At 31.0% G+C, this 20,747-nt stretch overlaps 1 protein-coding gene across 8 annotated transcripts; it reads right to left on the reverse strand.

Annotated features, from left to right (window-relative positions):
- Positions 1-1,501: 1,501 nt before the first annotated feature.
- Positions 1,502-19,805, reverse strand: LOC126916587 (disks large homolog 5). Of its 8 annotated transcripts, none has more exons than XM_050722528.1 (14): positions 19,685-19,805; positions 18,930-19,035; positions 18,296-18,313; positions 17,758-17,905; positions 17,283-17,631; positions 16,767-17,186; positions 15,331-16,419; positions 14,689-15,253; positions 13,306-14,412; positions 12,117-13,140; positions 11,783-12,024; positions 11,431-11,660; positions 11,035-11,254; positions 1,502-10,946 (listed from the first exon to the last, which is right to left on the reverse strand). In XM_050722528.1, exons 2-14 carry the CDS (start codon positions 18,970-18,972, stop codon positions 10,840-10,842), a joined length of 5,562 nt encoding a protein of 1,853 aa, XP_050578485.1. In that variant the 5' UTR covers positions 18,973-19,035; positions 19,685-19,805; the 3' UTR covers positions 1,502-10,839. The 8 variants fall into 8 exon arrangements, with proteins under 8 accessions (XP_050578485.1, XP_050578484.1, XP_050578481.1 ...); XM_050722527.1 differs by having other exon boundaries at positions 14,647-15,253; XM_050722524.1 differs by adding an exon at positions 18,736-18,860 and having other exon boundaries at positions 13,306-15,253; positions 19,685-19,701.
- Between the last annotated feature and the right edge of the window lie 942 nt (positions 19,806-20,747).

Below are 20,747 nucleotides of genomic sequence, written 5' to 3' on the forward strand. Positions count from 1 at the left end.
AGAAGTTCTAACAATGGACAAGTTCTCAGAGTATTAATATTACGATCGATTTGTATAATATTATTAAATTTTATTATATGTCATATCACTGTTCTGAAATTGTTTTTAATTACGTTAAAGTTTGTTTGTATTATAACTCGTAGAAACAGTTTCTACACAAATGATTATAATTGACAATATTTATTGATAATTTTATTTATACTATAATTAGGCTTTTAAATTTATTCGTTCACATAATTTGTTTATGATGCACAAACTAAATCGAACAGTTTGGCTACACTTTGAAAATAATTAAACATTTGATGTATTACTACCCTTTAGCTGGTTCAGAAACTTCACTTGTTAAAAATAAAACTGTTACGTTCGATGTAATTTTCATGCTCTATAAAAAGAGGATCATAATTCTACTCCTGCATTATAGTAGTTCAGACTACTATTATAAGTAGTCAGAAATTATTGCAAGTTTACATTTTATTTACATTCTATAAACTTATTATCTTAAATTAACAATCTTATTTTATTTTATAGTATTCTTATCACAATCAATAATATCGATTATATGACCTACTGAGGACTTCAAGACCTCGAGTTTAAAAAACATTGCTGTTCAACACAATATTTATATGCACGAATAAAAATAACATCACGTATCATTCGTCCATGCTAATTGCTTTAAAAAAGTGCTACAAAAGACAGATGCAATTATAATAATAAATTAATTAATCAAACACAATACTATACGTATATACCTATAAGATAAACATTCTTTTCGTAAAACAAATTACTAGCAAATGAAAAGAATAAAAATATTTCAATGCGACTAAATAAGATAAATTACAAATTATATCTTACAAAATAAAATTACACCAGTTTTTTTTAAATAATTTAAAATTTAAAATTTTGAATTTTTATATTACGACAATATTTGAGCACTAAAAATTCGAATCATAAAATCGCAACAGGTTTTTTAAACAAAATTTTAACATGTATTGGGTTATATATCCCTTACGTTTTAAACAGTTTGGTATATCACAAATTATTTTATGTAAATAGCGAATGTTAATTTTTTGTCATTCTTTTGCCAAACAATTTTTTAATTCGTCTTTATTACGCTTACGTATTTATTTAAACCAAAGTAAAAATTGAACATAAGTTTGAATATTTTTATAATCGATCGCATGTTATAGATCGGAAGAGAATTACGAATATTGGCAGAGAAGCTATTCAAAATTATTTCCATACGAAACAAGAATCATCCATCAAAATTTCTTGAGGAAGAAATAAAAATTTGATTTCTCTAGAGATACAGCAGAAGAAATAAAATATTAAAGATAAGTACCCCAAAAAAGCAAACTTCCGATGAAACGTGATATCAGTGGCGTACAGGTGTTGTATAAGACATATATATAACGTATATGCGTTAGAAATAATGATATATGTAAAACAACCACTCTCGCCGATTAATTTCTTAGTTGAATAAAAGAGAATTGATGAGAGAAGCTTTCGTTACAATCGACTTTATTTCCTTGTTCTCCTACATAAGACAACTTGTACGTTTTACAAGAAAGAAGGCTTACAAAGAATAACGAACGTCGATACGTTAATATTTATTATATGGGCGTTCGTGTGTTGCTGAAACAGTCTCACAGCAATACCGATACATCCCTTATATTATACATATTAATCAGAGTGTCACATATACATATATATTATAATATTACAAAGATCGCCGACGGTCCGCGTATCGTCGCGTTGCAAATATATGTATGTACATATCATATAACGCATATATATATACACACACACATATATTCAATATATGTATTTATATGTATATAAAGGAGATGCTTATATAAATAGAAGTATACGTATTTATAAATTACGGGCTATAACATTTGGTATCAAAACCATTGCAAAAGAAACGGAGGAAATTGAATGATACAATACAGTTTTTTATATATTGTTATCGTAACCAAGGAATCCTACGGTGATCGATAAATTAGTCGCATGAAAAACAAAGAAAACATGTTCCATGTTCATTATTCTGCTAGTAATTATAAATAGATTACGAATTACATAGTAGATTGTTTAAGATTTTTCTTTCTCAATATACTATAGTCTTGTGTTTATTATTAATTTTGATACTTTGTTGTCGTTTAAAAGAGAACAATTCAAATTACGATGTTAATTATTATTACCGTATGCAAGCCTATAAGAAAACTTTCTGTCGTTATTCATGAATTCATATCTTTAGGATCAAATTGAAGCTCGTTTTGTTTTCTCATTGAGTTTCTACAAAACTCGAATTCTATTAATTAGTGTTTAATTGTTTCTTTTTTTCAAATTTCTTAATCGTTTGAATTTCCAAAGGCTTACGAATCCATATTGTATATTCGAAATTTTTTAATAAAATTCAATTTATTATAATTCGGCTTCATACACTGTACGAAACCTTACCATACAAGTCGTTCTGATCTTAAGGAATTGAAAGTTTTATTCATACCATGTGATTTTTATTGCATTTTTTATCGTATTTGATAATTGCGGTATTTCTTTTTTCGTTATTAGCTACAATCAGATAATACTAACTGACATCAATATGGTACTTAGTTGTTACGGTTAATAAAAGATTTCAAAAATAATTTTCACTAATCATGAAAGTAATGTTGCAGTTATAATCGTATACATTAGCATTCAAATGTGATGAAAAATCCTGAAGGTTCGGTAAAAAATATTTTCAGGGCAGTCAGCGCGTGGCAGGAATAGACACAGGAAGACTTATTTTCTTTCGAGGGAACGGTGTAAAATTGGACATTTGAATGTACTTAGTAGTTGTATCAGCTATAAATATTGAGCTGCAGCTTGAATTTTAAATAAAATTCAAGGAACACTCGCGCTGTAAATCGGATTCTTTTCAACACGTAAAATCAATGTATCATCTATTTGCGAAATTGGTATAAGATGTTACGACAACATATCGGATGTGTTGCCAGATGATAACGTAAACGTATAAAATAATTGATCTCTGAAAATGTTGAATTGTTTCCTCATTACAGAATCGCACTTTTTATAAGATTATGTTACGTTTTCGTATTGTACGTAATATGTGATGCCAACAATTTCTCGAGAAATGTAAAGTTGACTATAAGAAATAGAGAAATAAAATTAATCACGTTCCATTCTTATGTATAATATTCACTTCGTATTCGAACGAATAATTAGCTCCAATAACAACGAACAACCGTTCCAATAAATATCGCATAAAAATCTTGCAATTTACTGTCATAAAACGTTTTGATATTCGGAAAATTTGTCGAACCATGTACTAAGTTCTACCACTAATTTCGTCTCTCGGTACATTAAATACGATCGGCTACCGTCTGAGCGTATACACCAATTCGTATAAAAAATATTTGCATCTTAATATAATCGCAAATTTCATGCTGCTTATACGTGTCGATATATATTGATCACAGATTCTGAAATATCCTATCCGTTCCATCCTGATAACAAAAAAAAGAAAGAGAAAAAGAGAGAAAAAAAGATGCTACAATCGCATAATTGTATTACACTGTTAGTTATCAAGCGCGATAAAAATATTATATTAAAATTGTGCACGCATTCACTGTTAAAGCTTACGCATACAAAGCACATTGGTGGGAAAGATCGAATGACGAATACTTGAAGGATTTATACAAATGTACATTACGTTGTATTAGTTTATCAGTAGTGTAAGTATTGGACGTCTTGATTACAACCTTCGTGATTAGAATTAAAATGTGAGAAATATTTTGAATGATTGATAAATACTCTCAATAAAATATCTCTTCCTCCTTTCATTTAGTTTGTTAACCATTCTCCATCTATACGATATAAGTATGAGTAAATAATATAAAATTCAATAGAAATATAAAGTGTAAAAATATATAAAATCTTTGTATTTTACGTGCAATAAACAAAACGATTCAAACATGCTGGATAATTACTGAGATAACAAGAAAACACGTACTCTGAAAATAAACAGACAAGTTTATTGCTGACTATGTAAGAATTTAACTATAAATAATAAATAGTTGAAGATGTAATAACTTAATAAGGGCACTTGTCGTGCGGAGTTTCGTGTGAGTAAATAAGATTTCGGTATTTTCTTTATGGAAGCATATGGAAAACTGCGTTACCAATCAAAATTAAAATGATCCTTAAAGCTCACTTAAAGTAATACGAAAACTTTCTCTTTATACAATCCATGATACATTACGCACAAATATACTACATATGTATATACAATACATTTATAAAACATAATATTATATCACTATAATATTACTAAATAATATCATTTAACATTATTTCAATAATATTGCATTAATATAATATTATTTAACAAAAAATCATTTACAATCAAATCTATTGAGTTTCTTCTTAACTCAAACATCCGTTTATGAACAATAAGTTTTTACAAGACGATTTTCCCACCACGATGCAAGTTATTTATCTATCTTTTCTCCATAATAAGTTGCATACGTATATTTTTATTGCATTGCAAATATTTAACCTTCTCTATGCATTAGCAGTATAAAGAAACAAAAGTTAAATAAATATTTGGCAGTGAATGCGTTTATAAACAAACGATACAACCATATATTCCGATTTTTCCTCGCAAATGGAGACCTCAACAACCTATGAAGCACAACGTTTTCTTCTTTTAGTTATTCAAATTGGTAAATTGATCAATATCTCATAATTCTATCACCGACAAAATAGACACAAATTTGATGATTGATTATTTTATAAATCAGTCTAGGTTTATCTGCACTTAGTAACTATGTATACAATTCCATTTCAATAATGCACTCTGTGTGTGTAAAAACGTAGAAATGTGATTATCAAAAAACTAGAAACGTCATTCTGTAATCTAACTTTTATAAAATTTGATTTAGTCTGAATTTCATGCATTCTGATATTATGTAGTCATTCATTTTGTAATCGATTAACGCATTTCTTTTTAACAGCCATAAGTAGTACATTTTAAGAGTCAGTATTGTTTGTTTAGTTTTTCTTAACTCTCTGATCGCTGAACATTTCACTGTTTTCCTCTTGAAAAGTCATTTCTTCAAAAACGTTTTCAAACAATGGAAAAGATAAAAAATTTATACCATGAAAAATATAATAATATAATCCATAAGTATATCAAAATTTACAAAAACTTCATCTCTACACAATCAAAGAGTTAAATATAAAAATTAAGTGTTATTATCGATAAATACTCTTCACTGAAAAATACTCAAATCTAATTTATCTACGCTCGCAACATTGTTACATTTGTATTTATACATATTATACGTTTCCTTAGTCAAAAGAAGAATAAATTTTATTACTGATGAGGTAATACTCTGATTCAAAGACGGTTCTACCGATGAGGAGAGACGAATAAGACACTTTGCATGCCCAATTAATAAACTTTTCTGTTGTTCATTAATGAATTCTTTTTAGATTCTCTTCGAATTTACCGAAATCGCAATAATCTTCATTATCTCAATAACAATCAAAATATATACGTATGTTAACAAAAGATGTGTATACACATATAGATATAAAAATTTCAAACCATCCAATATCATAGTTCCAGGATATGCACAAGTGCTTACGATCGCATTGACTGATAAGAGAATATTCTTAATATATGTGTATAAAAACTAATGTAAGAAATGTGTAAGAACAAACAGCACCAAGTTGATATTATTACATTATACATTCGTGAGCTCTATCCGCTAATTTTTCAACGAGTATAAGAATTTTATTGTTTCAAAAAATATGCTGATTAAGAGAAAAGGCTACAGACAAATTAAGTGTATTTGATTAGACAATAGATTTAGATCTATTAAAAATTTTGATACTTTTGCCAATTAATAGCTATAATCACTTTTGTAACAAGATAAAAGACTCGCAGAATACTTGAAAAATATACAGATATGATAGAAGTTTAATATAATAGACTCATATGTTCTCATAAATTACAAATTTAAGATAAGTAATTTGTTTTTTCGATATTCATCAAATTTATATAACCATATTGATTGGGTGATAACGATTTACAATTGTGGAAATTTGGAAGACAAAAGCAAACAATGACAATACTTATTATAGTAAATCGTTTTTTTATATTTCAGCATTTTTCAAAAGTAACATTTTTAATTGAATCTGAATTAAAATTGAGATTTAATTGAAATTGAATTTTTTAATTAAAAAAAAAAAGATAATTAGAGTTTCTTCATTTTTAGGAACTTTTATACGATAAAACATCTAAATTTTTTAACTTCGAGTTTAATAGAAAATATTTGAAACAAAATAAAATCAGAGAAACGAAAGAAATAAAACATAATGTCAAACATGCTTTTAAGTTAAGTTTAGAATAAACTCTTTTCAGTGATGATGCGCAGTGTAATTGTTACGTACATCGTTATTGGTTAAACAAATAGTGCGATACAAATAGAATAGGAAACCTATGGGGAGATAGCGAATATAATGTCGAATACAATGATATTAAGACGATAAAATTTCGACTGGAGTATACAAGTGATACTGCGAGGAGAAATTCGTTATAGAAAATAGAATACTATTGAAGACTAGTCGCGATTGTCGTTTGAACAAATCGCTATTAGAATCATAAATCATCGATCTATATCGCGCATTTTTCAAACCCAATCGTCAGGCTTTGCTTCTCGTCTAAGTAATATATCACCATAAACGCTTCAATGATTGCCAGTAATTAATGCTTCTATTATCGTACATTTAATTGTTTGTTAGTGCACCACTCAGCACGTGTGTCAATTACGTCTCAAATATTTTTAGAAACATTTCGAGTGAATAATACTTGCAATCATATTTGATTTATTTCCTTGATTAGACAAATTTAATTACGCTCTTTTAAAAATACATTAAATAACAAATGAATAAATGAATAGTAACAATAAATAATAACAAATTTCTTTGTTTCATAAGTTCAATGATCATTAGAAATAAATAATTTATAATTTGAGATCAATAAAAAGATACAATTGCATTCTAGTTTCACTTTAGTCCGTTAATAAGTAGTAAATTTAAATTTTTCATGAAAAACATATTTTTATAAGTTTTATCTTTATACATTTTTAGACAATATATGGAAAATATCTGGAATTTTTCATTCAAATTCAATCCACTCGAAATTCTATTGAAAAAAGTGTACATCATACATCCTTCGTTTATTACGGACGTATTTGCTGCACTAGTGCTATGTATGTGGGTATTGAATGGTTCAGAATCACGTGCTTATGAAAAATAGTAAAAGTGCGTAGTTAAATATATATAACATTTATGTATATGTAAGTATTGCCCAAAATATGTATGTATATGTATAATAGTAATGTAGAAGGATTGTGAAATTGATATGTTATCAAAGCTGTAATGTTATATGTATCACAGTGCTGTGATTGAGAATAATCATAATACAAAATTAATCTTTTCTCCCTCTTTCTTCGATACTGTTTTCTTTTTTTTTTCTTTCTCTTTTTGTTATTTTTGGCATTTCACTTCGCCCTCGACCTATCTTAATTTTTCCTCTTGCACCGCACAGAAATTATGTTTAATTTAAATAGTTCGATAGTTTCTGTTTTTTTAAAATAGGATAGTTGTAGACGTATCAAGCTATGAGAGAAAATAAACCTTTTAACTCTCCACAAACGAATCTTGCCCGTTATACAAGATTCTTATGTAAGGTGAGAGTTTTATTGTTTCATTCCATCTAAAAGACGCGACACCTTATTCAATACGACACGATTGCAATAATTAACAAAATTTTATGAAGTTACGGTTTACCCTTCAGTTACATTATACTTAATTTTAATTAAGAAATATATTACTCAAGGCGTGATTTACGATTTGGATATTTTTTTAGAATCAATATCAATTGTAGTTTTATTTTTGATATAAATTAAATAACGACGCGTGCTGTTTTCATAACATACTGAGTCTTATGTTATATTTTGCACTACATTTGTCGTAGATACTATAGATATACTAAAAAAAATATCTACACATTAATGTTTTGCTATTTTCTTTTTAGAATTAAGTATCTCAATCGTGTTTTCGTCAATTCAATATTGAAAAGTTACTGCCATTCTTACAAAAAGTAAACAGATTTGTTGTATTTTTCAATTAGAACAATGCCAAAATAAATTAGGAAAAATAAAATCGTTATAAAAAAAAATATAATGTATTACTCTCATAAGTATTTACGTTTGTAATATCGTCATATAAAATATAAATAAAATTGTCGATTTAAATAATTTACTTCACCCCACACATGTATAACGTTCAAGATTCATATGTGTGTACAAATATATGCAATATATAAATGTACACACACATATATTATCATATCCTCTCTACTTATTAAAAGAATAAAAATTAAATATTCTTTCCCGAAAATATTTTGTTATATTAGTTCGCTAGTAAATTCCTAATTTTAACGCCTAGATTGTCCACGATAGCCTTTTAAAGAGTATTTACCTTGGGTGCGAGATACAATAATTCCTTGTTATTATAAGCTGCCAAGTGTGTACGGCACTTTTTATAATTCATCATTTTTCCCCTTTTTCTTTCTTTTTGAGCCTTTTTTATTACGAAATTCGTACCGATAATTTCGCAACGTATCAAAAAGTATATATCTACACTTCCGCATTAAGCATATCGACGCTAACGATACGAATAAATTTAATTGTAATCCTTATGAATTAGCATAATATTCTTTTAATTTTTGGTCTCACTTTGATAACTTACGCCTAAATATTGTCTTGTTAGAAAACTAAATTTCTGTTTTACAAAAAGCAATGTTTAACTTCATTTGTTTGTCTTCCACTCTTATTGGATTCTTTCTGTACGTACAAATTGTTATTAAACTTGATATTCGATATTCATCGATATCATTAAAGAACGTAAGCCTCTTTCAAAATTAGAAAGACTTCCGTTTCGAACAAAAAAAAGAAGATTATGTATTTAAGTATCGAAGCATCGTTACTAGACTTTTACGATAGCTATTTCTTTTAGCTATTTCATTTAATGTACTCTTAATTTTTTCTGGTAATATGTATATACGAAACTTGTATCTACATTCAGATATTGAAAACAATATAAAAGATCCCGTTATATTTATCAAAATGTTTAAGAAGGAAGCAAGAAATGGGGCAATTTAAATATAATTTTTAAAATAATAACAGTAAAAATTATTTAAAAAATGTATGTCGTCCTTGTATTTAAAAATGTAATAAGAAATATATACTGAATTCTGAATGTAGATACGTAATGATACGTACTCGCATTTTAAATGTGTTCAAAAATATGACTGCACCTTACAAAGCGTCTTAAACTCGATTTAAAAACATTACAGTATAAATTCGTAAAATAATTCGAACTAAAGAAGTAAAAAAGCAGTAACATACTCCTTCATACGTTTCGTCACGAGCGCTTTATATTGAGTTTCTCTGTGTTGCGGATATCTACTGCTTATTATCATTTCAGATATTTACAAATTTAAAAAATGGCAAAAACAATCCATTTTTTGTCAATTCCGTATTCAATTTCTTTACATTTTTTAATTCCTCGATCTACAACATTAAAATTATAACCCCTCAAACCAATTGCTACGCAACTTCAACTAATGGATTATAAACAGTTTTATAAAACAATGACTAAAGTATCACTTAAATTTAAACATACAATTAAAGGATTCATCTAAACTAAAAATTAATAAACATATAATCCATAAGTTTCATAAGTAAATTATATACAAATAAGTAACCTCCTTTAATTTATAACATCCTCTGTACAATAATACTAATCACGCAAAATTATTCTGTACAACGAAGTGATCTGAGGGGTTAATAATATCAGCCAAGCACTGAATGGCTGAGACTTATTCACTAACTAATGAACTTTACATTTATCCACCAAATGTTTTATGGGCCACAATACGATGAATATTTTTACTTGCTACATTAATTCATTTATGGTCTCACGCCAATTGCAATAGATAATTTTCAAATTGTTGCATATCTTATTGGGAAATTATGATCGATCGAGGCTCGAAGCAGCAAGCAAAGTTTTCAACTTTTATGAAGCATGAAGAATAATTCTTGCATATGTCTGTTGATTTAAGGGAAATTAAATGTTGAAACTATACTATGCTGATTTTTTTCCATAAAAGTGAAATATTGAAATGCAATACATCAATAGTGTCATTTTCATAAGGAAAATAAAAATCAGGGAAATTAAAGTTGAAGATATAAGATAGAATTGGTATAAAACGTACTGTTTGTTTCTCTTCTTTTTTAATATGAATGTTGACTGCATGATATGTTTAAATATTAAGATTTTTATATGAAGTCTTGTTTATCTCGTAATATTTTATAGGAAATGTCAGTGTTGTTTAAATAGCATCAAATATTTGCTGAAATAGTGAAATACTTATTAAAATACTTATGATAAAGCTTATTAAAATAAATTGTATAATTTGCATCAGACTTCAAAGTAAAAGATAAATGAAAAAAGGAAGAAATATAAAAAAAAATATTAAAAACTTTGCATAATGGCATTACAATAACGAAATAAATAAAAATAATTAAAAAGATCCTAGTAATGAAACCATGAAAAGAAAAACCGAAATTCCTGCATACTGTCGTGACAAATAAGAGACCATAAATAAAAAAAATTGTAACAATTTTACAATCGTACGACGTAAGGGCCCCCTGGTGGAATTTAGATTGATTTCCACTGTGGTTTGTGGGGACCCCCCCTTAAATGTCAGGGAGGTCCTCTAGGAACCCACAGCGCTTTGCTTTGTTCTTCATCTACTGCAGCTTTTACTTGAGTACATATGTACGCGACATTTACTCCAGCTGGAATTACAACTGAAATACGTGAAAATTATATCAACAATAATACAACAAATTCACAGTAAGACATAAAGTTGCATTTTTATTTTACAATTATTCTTACCAGAAATATAATGTTTATACTCAGCTTCCAATTTTAATGCTTGTTCATACATCTCCTTGGCCGCTTTGGCACTAACTTTATCGCTTGGGTATCTGGAATCTTTAACTTCCTTTATTTGTTTGGTACTTTTAAATTTAATCAACAAAACTATAGGATAGATCTGATGTCGATGAAGTCGCTCGATCGACGCAATTGATACATCCAATATGCAATGAGTATTCTATAAATAAATATGTATCAACAAAGTTTTAATAAAAGGTAAAAAAGAAATAAAAATAAATTCGCAGAATTATATAAATTTTAATTGATCTACTTTTAGGTGTTTAACCTAGTGTTTATACGCTTACTATAAATAACGTTATCAATATTGTATAGGCATTGGATAAAAAAAGATACCTTCTCACAGATGTCCTTGACAGCTTGTACTGTGGTACACTCGAAATAGCTTCCTTTTTTTCTATAGTCCACATAAAGGGAATCGCGCAAACCTTGTTCGAGCGTCGCTTGAGAACAATGCATAGCTTCTGCAAGACACCTAGTGAACTGTCCTGGAAATTCTTGTAATAGTTTTGTCACTACACATTCGCTTAACGGTCCAATGATCAACACAGGTCTTAAAGCTGGATCTGCATAAAAATAAAAGTATAAAAACGAATTTAATATTTCGATAGACTGAATTAAATAATGGTTAATGGATAAGTAGTAATAACTGTGTATTAAATAAATATTTGATGTAACAAATATTTACAATCCAATCTTTCAACACGTTGATAACTTGCTGGAAGAGTTTCTTCATTTAGTGTTCCACTATCACTATACCAACCCAAATTTACTCCCGTAAGATGTGATAATTCTTTACTATCCCTACTAGAAGAACGTTGATGTTTCTTTCGACGAAAAAAGCTTCTTCTTGCGCTCGTGCTACCTCTTCTAGTAGTATCTGTTTCTAAATCGCCTAATGAACGTCGTAAAAGTAATTCTTCTTCGACCCTAACGATATTATGGACACATATGAGATATAATATAAATATAAAACATAATCTTAAAAGAGATTCGTTCAATATTTGATTTCCCCAACTTACTTGAATTTGCTCGGTATTATACCACAAGTTTGTCTTCTTCCAGCTTGATCAACTATCCAAGCTCTCCAATGACCCGGAGTACCATTAAACATTGTATTATCGACGTATAAAATATCATCTTTACTAAACCTAAGTTGTAGGCTATCTCCAACTTCGCCTACTCGATCGAACATCGCTTTCACATAAAAACTGTCTCCAGGTTTATCCTTTACTTCGTTATACCTTTCAGGTACATATTGAGCAATCAGCGTTACCTTATCTGCTGGTCTAGCCAATTCTAAAGCAGCTTGTTCTGCGGTTGCTTGTCTGAGATCAACACCATTATACTCTAAGATACGGTCACCGGGACGTAATCCTGCATCTTCCGCGAGGCAACCTGGTTGTACCGAGTGTACGAATATTCCGACACCATTACCACCAACAAGGGAAATACCTAAATTCGAACATTTCCTTGTTTCGATAAAAAGATACCTCGGTTCACTTGGTGGTGGGCTTTTACGATTTTGTTCTTCTTGTGTCGGACTTCTTACAGTTGCATTTTGTCGTTGCAACGTGGTCGCTGCATTAAGCTGTGCGCGTGTAAGAGTATTAGCAGTACCACGTAATGTATCAAGAGTTGCGGAATTACGCATATTATCTAACGTAGCTGAACTACGAAGTTCCGGCTTTCTGATATTAATATCCAAAGATGCTGATGCTCTAATTTCTCGTTCTCTCTGTTGCGTACTTGGTACTTCCAATGAAGCAGAATTTCTAATATCTCTTTCCCGAATTGTACGAGGTGGTTCTAAAGTATTTGAAGTTTCGCGCATAATAGTCAAGGTATTGGAAGTATCGCGTATTGTACTTAAACTAGTAGAAGCGTCACGTTCAGGTTCTGAGCTTTCCAATGATTCAATAGTTGTTTTTCTAGGAGCTTCAGGGCTATTACATGGAGTGGGTGATCCACTACGACTACCTCCTTCAGCACCACCAGCTTCTGATGAACTCGAAGAAGCAGAGCCTTCTTCTAACTCATTGTATTCTAGCAAAAAGAAGTGATATATAAGATTGATGTTATATCAAGATAAGAACCATGCAATAATGATAAATAATGATCACGTTCAATAAGAAAGGTGCAAGAAGATTTGTATAAAGTGCAGTTTGTGATAGGGATATTCTACTTTTTCTAACAAAACACTGTACTCACTGTCTGGACTGTACTGCACCAGCATCGTAATGGAATTACCGCACTGACGTAACACATTGGCAGCAAGTTGATAAGTAGCACTCCTCATATTGATACCACAGACTTCAAGCAACTGGTCACCGATTTGAAGACCGACTTGAGATGCTAAGCTGTGCTCGCTAACAGTGGAAACGAATACACCGCCGCTCTCTAAGCAAGAAATCTGGATACCTAAAGGTTCGACTGACTTGTCTATGTGAACTCTGCGAAGTTCTCCAGGTGCTGGCCTAGGTTGAGAGTAGCAATAGTCCGGCATGCTGGACCGTTTATTGCTACTACTTCCTCTGACAGTTCCACCAGAGCTATTTCCGCTACCGGTACCAGGACTAAGTACTTCCACGTGGAATGTTGGCATTGGACTGCCTCTTTCTGAAGTTCTTTCTATACTGCCAGTAGATAATTTACCCACGCTGCTTTTTGAAGTCACACTAGGATTTGATGGTATTCGAAAACGTTGATTTTCCTTTTTTCTTGGAAAAGTTCCACCTTCGTAGCCATGTGTGTACGCTGGTACGTCGTATGTAGTGCCAATCGGTGGAGCGCGAGATTTGTGGTAATGCAAATCTACAGAGGGTGTGTGCAAATGCCCGAATCCTGTTTGCGGGCCGGGGCTATATGAAGGTTCGAAACAATAAGATCGTGCATCGGGTAGTCCTATTGACTCCCCGGACTGTGCAGACGGCAAAGACGGCGGGGAAGGGTATCTCGAAGGTAAAGAATTTTGTTGATGGGGATGCGGATGCGAATGCGTATAGGGAGGAAATGAAAAATTACCAGTCAACTGCTGTCTCGTGCCGCTAGTCGACGAAGTTGATGATCCAGCCCCGGAATAAAGTTGAGATTGCACTCTATTATGCTGTAGTGTGTCTACTTGACTCTCGTTGCTAGGAGTATACTTTTGCGTTCTTTTCTTCGAAAAATATTCTACATCTTTTCCCGTATTTCCAGACTTCACGGAAAAATCGATGCTAGTTTCAGATGGTGTCAGCGTAGAACTGAGTCTATTTTCCGTGTTCTCGAATTCGGTTGCTGGTTTCTTATCTATCGGGATATCTTTGAACTGCACCACTGGAGTAAAGGATTTCTGACTAAATAACGGTCCAGTTTTAAGGAAATTTGGTAATGGTTTTTCTACAGGTTTATAAACCGTATGCCGATTGTTCATATTGGAAAAATTGGTTAAGGGTATAGGATTAGAAATACGATTATAATTATAACTGTCATACTTTGGTGGTTGATTAAGGAGTACACTTAAGGGCAACCTTTCTTTTGTCTTACGTGGATGTAAAATAGTACCAGTACCATTTTGAATCAGAGGTCCACCTCTGGCTTTCGGCCACGTACCTCCATTTTTCTCAACCTTTTCGGTTCCGCGTCGCTTACTTCGTTTCAATACTCCATTATTCGCTTTCTTGTGGTAGCTCTCTATTACTGAATCTAATTCCGCTATTGCATCTTGCTCTTGTTCAAAGGTATTTGGACTCGAGTTGCGGTGTCGTTTCTTCTTCTCCTCCCGATCTTTGCTATGTTTACGTCCTCGTACTATATCAATCTTCTCTCGTATATTGTCCCAAGCATTGCTAATTCCACTTGGTTTTTCACCACTAACGGATTTTGAAACTTTGTAAACACTTCTATCACCAAAGTTCGAAGCAACGTGTCTTCTTTCATAATCGTCCGATGGAATCTTTAACAATATTCTTTCTTGTTCTGTTTGAGAACAACTATTCACCATTTTTTGTTTCTCAGTACCAAAGCTACCATCAATGGTCATAGTTTCAGAGCTAGTTGCTGAAGGCAATGGTATTCCTTTCAGGGTCGTAATAGTTAACACATCCGTACTTGTATCATTTAAAGTTGCCATCGCTTCGTGGCTGGAATTAATGCCTTCCATTGGTTTACTATTAATCTATAGAAAAAAGAACTATATTAATATTCGAGAGGAATAAATAAATAAATTCAGTACAAAATACGTATAAGACATACATTTAAAACTCTATCTCCAACAGCGAGGTTACCATCTTTAGCAGATAAACTACCCGGTGAAATCTTCGAAATGTATACTCCAAGCTCCAAAGAAATACCATGAGGAACTGAACCAACAGGCAATTGCGTTGTCCTTAATGACCTTCTAGTTAAACGCCGTCTTCTTATCGTTAATGTAGCTGATCCCACCGAACAGGTACGTAAAGTTTCCATAATTACACGCGTAAAAACAGATGTACAATCTACATTGTTTACTCGCATAATGCAGTCATTCACTCTTAATTTACCATCAACAGCACTTCCTGATGTTACTTGAGCAACATAAATTCCTGTATCGTTTGGATAATATGGATTATCACGACCTCCAACTAATGTCAATCCCAAATCACGATCAGAATCTAAGCAAACTCGACTAAGATCCAAGTGAATAGTAAGAATTTCCCAGTCACTAACATCAGTATCAATCGCCGAATCATGTGCATGCGCTAAGCTTTGTGCAAATTGACTTGCTCTTAACGCATGATCACCAGATTCTATCTTTTCTTTGAGATCCTTTAATTCTTTCGATGCTTCGTTCCGTTGCTTTTTAATATCATCAGAATCACGTAAAGCACCCGCTAGTTCCGAAACAGCACGATCACGCTCTTTCCTTAATCTATCGCAGAGAGTTCTAATACTTTCTCTTTCTAAAACTATTTTATCCCTTTCACTGAAAGCCCAATCTCTTCTTCGTTTTGATACTTCTGCTTCTTGGAGGGCTTCTTCAAGTTCTGCTTGCAATTTATCGACAGATTTTCTAAGTTTATCTAATTCCAAGTTAGCTTGATCCAAGTTATCCATACGTTCCTTATCCCGTTTAGTGTAATCTGTAGTGTTATTTTCTCTTTCGGCTTCTTTGTTCGAATTATCTCGTTCACGATTATATGAGTGCAATTCCATACGATTTTTATAATCCCTGTTTGAACCTTCAGAATAATCACCAAACTTTTGGCGTAATTCGTTACATTGTTTTAAAGCATCGTCTCGATCTTGCAAAGCGGATGAAATTTCTCTTCTTAAAGTTTCAATTTGATAGGATAAAGCTTTTTTCTAAAAATAAAAAAAACAGATATTAAAATACAGAACATTAATTTAAAAATAGTACACGTAGTAGCAAGTAATGTGCAGTGTATAAATAACTAAAACCAATACAAAATCTATGAGAAGAAAGTAATAATGAACCGATTATTGTACTTAGTAATTTCTAATTATATTATACTGATATTGATATCATGTTTTATAGCATATTTAAATGATTAAGTAATAAATAAAGATATATATATATACATATTATTATTATTATTATTATTATTAAATTTAATAAAAATAAATTTATCATCGAGTTAGTTACATGAACAAATTAATTGTTTTTTTATAACTAATTTAGGAAAATTTACCTCTTCCATAAATTGTTTATTCTGATTCTCTAAATGTGTGATTTTTGTATATGCTTGTGTAAGATCATCACCAAGTTTTTCCATTTCTTTATGCACTGTATCGCGCTCGCCCATAATTAAACTGTATTCTTGTAATGCAGCATTTCTTTCTTCTGTTAATCGTTTCATATCCTTACTAGCTTTCATGCGTAGTACCATTGCATGATTAATTTCCTTCACTGCTTCTTCGTGTTGTTGCTGTACTTTGGCTAAGGCTTCACGATATTCATTTCTTTCCCTTAATGCAATATCCCACTGTCTAATGGCAGCAGTACACTGTTGTTTTAAACCATTACGCTCACGAACTGCGCTATTACGTTCTTGAACAATTTCATCATATTGTTTTTTTAACCTGGCAGCCTCTTCTTGAGATAATTCCAACTATATTGAACCGAATATATAAAATTTGCATTACAAATAACTCTTAATATGTACATATATGTTTTAACATTCTGTAAATTAATATTTTGTACATACCTTATTAACGGCCGATGAATGCGATGATATTAAATCATCGTACCGTTTCCTAAGGGCATCGTACTCGTCTTTAACGGCTTCATATTTTCGAAGGGCAGATAGATAGTGCTGATTCATAGTGTCACTATTACTAGCATCAGAAACAAGAACTTCTTGATTTTGACACCTTAATTCAGACACTTCCTTTTGCAACGCTTGGACTTCCCGATCTAGGCGTTGCTTGTCATTTACTAAATCTCCATATTTGCCCCGCAGTGCGGAGCTTTCTTGTGACGTTGCCTCTAATTGATTCATGACTGCTATATGCTGTCCCCTGTAGTATTCCAATTCCTTCATAGTATGTTCACACCTGCATTTTAAAGTACTTCATTAAATAAATGTATAATTATTTAAATTATATTTGCTTTATACAGAACATCAAACACAATATCACAAACAATTAAGCAATACCACATTAAACAAAACCAAGACAAACCGTCTTATAGTATCGGAGTGCTTATGCCTAAGTAGCTGAAGCTGATGCATGGCTTGATCACATTGAGCTTGCAAACCATCATAATCACTACGACATTCAGGCCCACCAACAGGACTGCCAACACTGCCATAGCCTCCACTATCTCTTTCTGCATGCCATACACCCAAGTTATATCCAATAATGCAAATTGCAAAACAATAGATACAATGCAATTAAATATAATTTGTGTATTTCTACATATAAAAGTAATATCAGTGCAACAAAGTGTGCATTAAATTGAAAATAGCTTATATTAAATGCTTTTGTGTCAAAATTTATTGTATATAAGGATATAATTTTAATTTGCTTCACATAAAGATATAATCTAGATTAAATACACATCTTAACAGAATACATAAAAAGATACTAATATAACTTGAATACTACACTAAATGAATAATTTGCTCATTTTAGATAAATTCTCTTCATACAAAATAATTTGATACACAACACAATTTGATTGACATTAATTTGTACTTTCTTCACATATTAATCTTACCCATATTGAGTGCTCCATCTGCAAAAAAACAATGAATAAAAATGTAAGCAATTGTAAGTATAATATATGATCCACTATAAATATAAAAGTGAAATGACTATATTTATACAAGTATACACTATGTTGTTACAATTGGTAGAACAATATAATCAGAGGTCTAGCTAGCTTTCACCAGGAAAGAAACTCTATGTCACGCATGTAAGCATCATGATTCACTGTTTTTTGCAAGGTGAAATTATAAATACTCTTTAAGTATCACACACCTACAATGCTCCATTTATTCAAGAACTATAAAACTATGTATTTAAATTATACATTACATTATTTGTCCAAAATAAAATTTGGTACTACTTTCTGGCAATGAATTTTTGTAAAATGATATAAATATATCAAATATTATATTATATGAATGTTTACATAAGATTGTCTTTTTTCCATACTTAGATATAGATAGAATATTGCTGCTTCCATTATTGTTTCTTTTGCTGTAGAGTTTAAAATTAAAATAAACCATTTTTTAATAGCATTGAAATTATTAGATCAAACTTTCCATTTAAATCTGTACCTATAAGAGTGGACAACTAATACAAACATATATTAACATGTAACATAGAAAACTAAAAACTATACTCACCACTACTTCCAGCACTATCCAAGGAAGATGCACCAGAAGCCATACTCTTGATTCATCGAGGATCTACCACAAATATTTCTCTAGCAAGGTACGTGCTAGGTATTGCCTGGAAAGTATCCATGCGCTGTACTTCACGGAAGAGTGAACCCTTTGTGAATTACTAAGAAGTAGCCTTCGGGATGACATTATGGCTATGGTCTAAACGGTGCATGGCTCTCATCAGAGGGATGCAACAGTGCACCTGGCACACATACACACAGAGTAGCTCTTACTCCAATACAGACACGTGCCTGGTAATATCGAGACTTTTCATGCATCACTTTTTTCCGCGCGGTTACTGATACGGGAGAAACAACGGGTAGACGTATGTTTTCTGAATGGACGTAATAAATTAATCTACGTTTTGCTGATGTGTCTCAATCTTTTGAGACCGCGTCGTATCCGTTTCTTTTTTTCCCTGTCAACTGCGAGGTTATTGATTCTCGTACGCAAGCGAGTCCAGACAAGTATCGATCACCGGCTAGCTCATATCTAACAAACTGAAAACTTGTTATCACTGTAGAAAAAAAAGGAGCCAACAAGCCTTTCAGCAGTAATCTCGATCGCGCACCTCTTCAGATAATCCATTAAGTCGCTCGACAACACTAAAATCGACACAATTTTCACTGATTTCGACTGTTCAGATCGCTACAAACTGCGCACCGTTCATCCCAAAGCGACTAATGTCCTGATATTAACGATAATTGATCGCTCACCTGCTACACCAACGAACCTGACAATTAGCCATTTTCATTCCGCCACTACAGTCTGTTTCGCATTGTCGATAATAAACATACTTTGTGGACGAGCTTGTTACTTGTGGCGCTAGTATCCATATGAAATCAGTCGATTATGTCGTTTAAAAAGGCTCATTTTAGAATACTCATTCTATTAATGCATTCTTAAATAATTTTATTCAAGGCATGCAATATGTTGTAATATTTTATTCATTTTATTCACGAAATGATTAATTCATTTATATAAAATACCACTTTTATTATACCACTATTGTTGTTGTTAAAACTAAGTTATCTTAGGAGTAAAAATTTTTATTTTCATGTATTCACTTATAATTAGAAAAAAGATAAATATCTATGTATTATTTTGAGATTTTGAAAGTATAACTCCAATTACAAAATTTTTTTTAGCAAGATTAATATGAAATTAATTAATTAATATGAATTTCTGATGTTATATATTTAAAGCAATACATATATGATAATATTTACTCCGACATCAATAAAATGGAATTTGTAAAATATGTATGTATATACATACGTACATACATAGTTACAGTATAACATCATATTAACCATCGATCACCTCATTTTCTTCTGTAGCACATTCTCAGCCGAAAGAAAGAATTGCGACGTCGATTATTGTATGCAGAAAAGCATCAGTGACAAAAAGAAGATACAAAGCTACTGACATTTTAAAAAAATACAACCTATCTCCTTGAAAAACTATAAATATTGTCTCTATAGATTCAGTGGTTGATACGACTTAAAATAAATAGATGACAGAAAATTAATAAAAAAAAAAAAACCGTATAAAAAAACTTTCTGATTATTTAAATATGTTTTATCATAACAAAAAAAGATCATAAACGATTGAAAAATTTTAATTAAATTTATCGGCGAAAATTATATTTATCGGTTTTATATTCTACTAAAATATTTTATCTATTTTTATATGATAACGATAACTGATAGAAAATCAGTAATAGATACATTTAATCCTATATTAGGAAGTATTTTATATACATGTAATAATAATTAC

This window comes from Bombus affinis, chromosome 5, assembly GCF_024516045.1.
Source record: "Bombus affinis isolate iyBomAffi1 chromosome 5, iyBomAffi1.2, whole genome shotgun sequence".
Lineage (NCBI taxonomy): Eukaryota > Metazoa > Arthropoda > Insecta > Hymenoptera > Apidae > Bombus > Bombus affinis.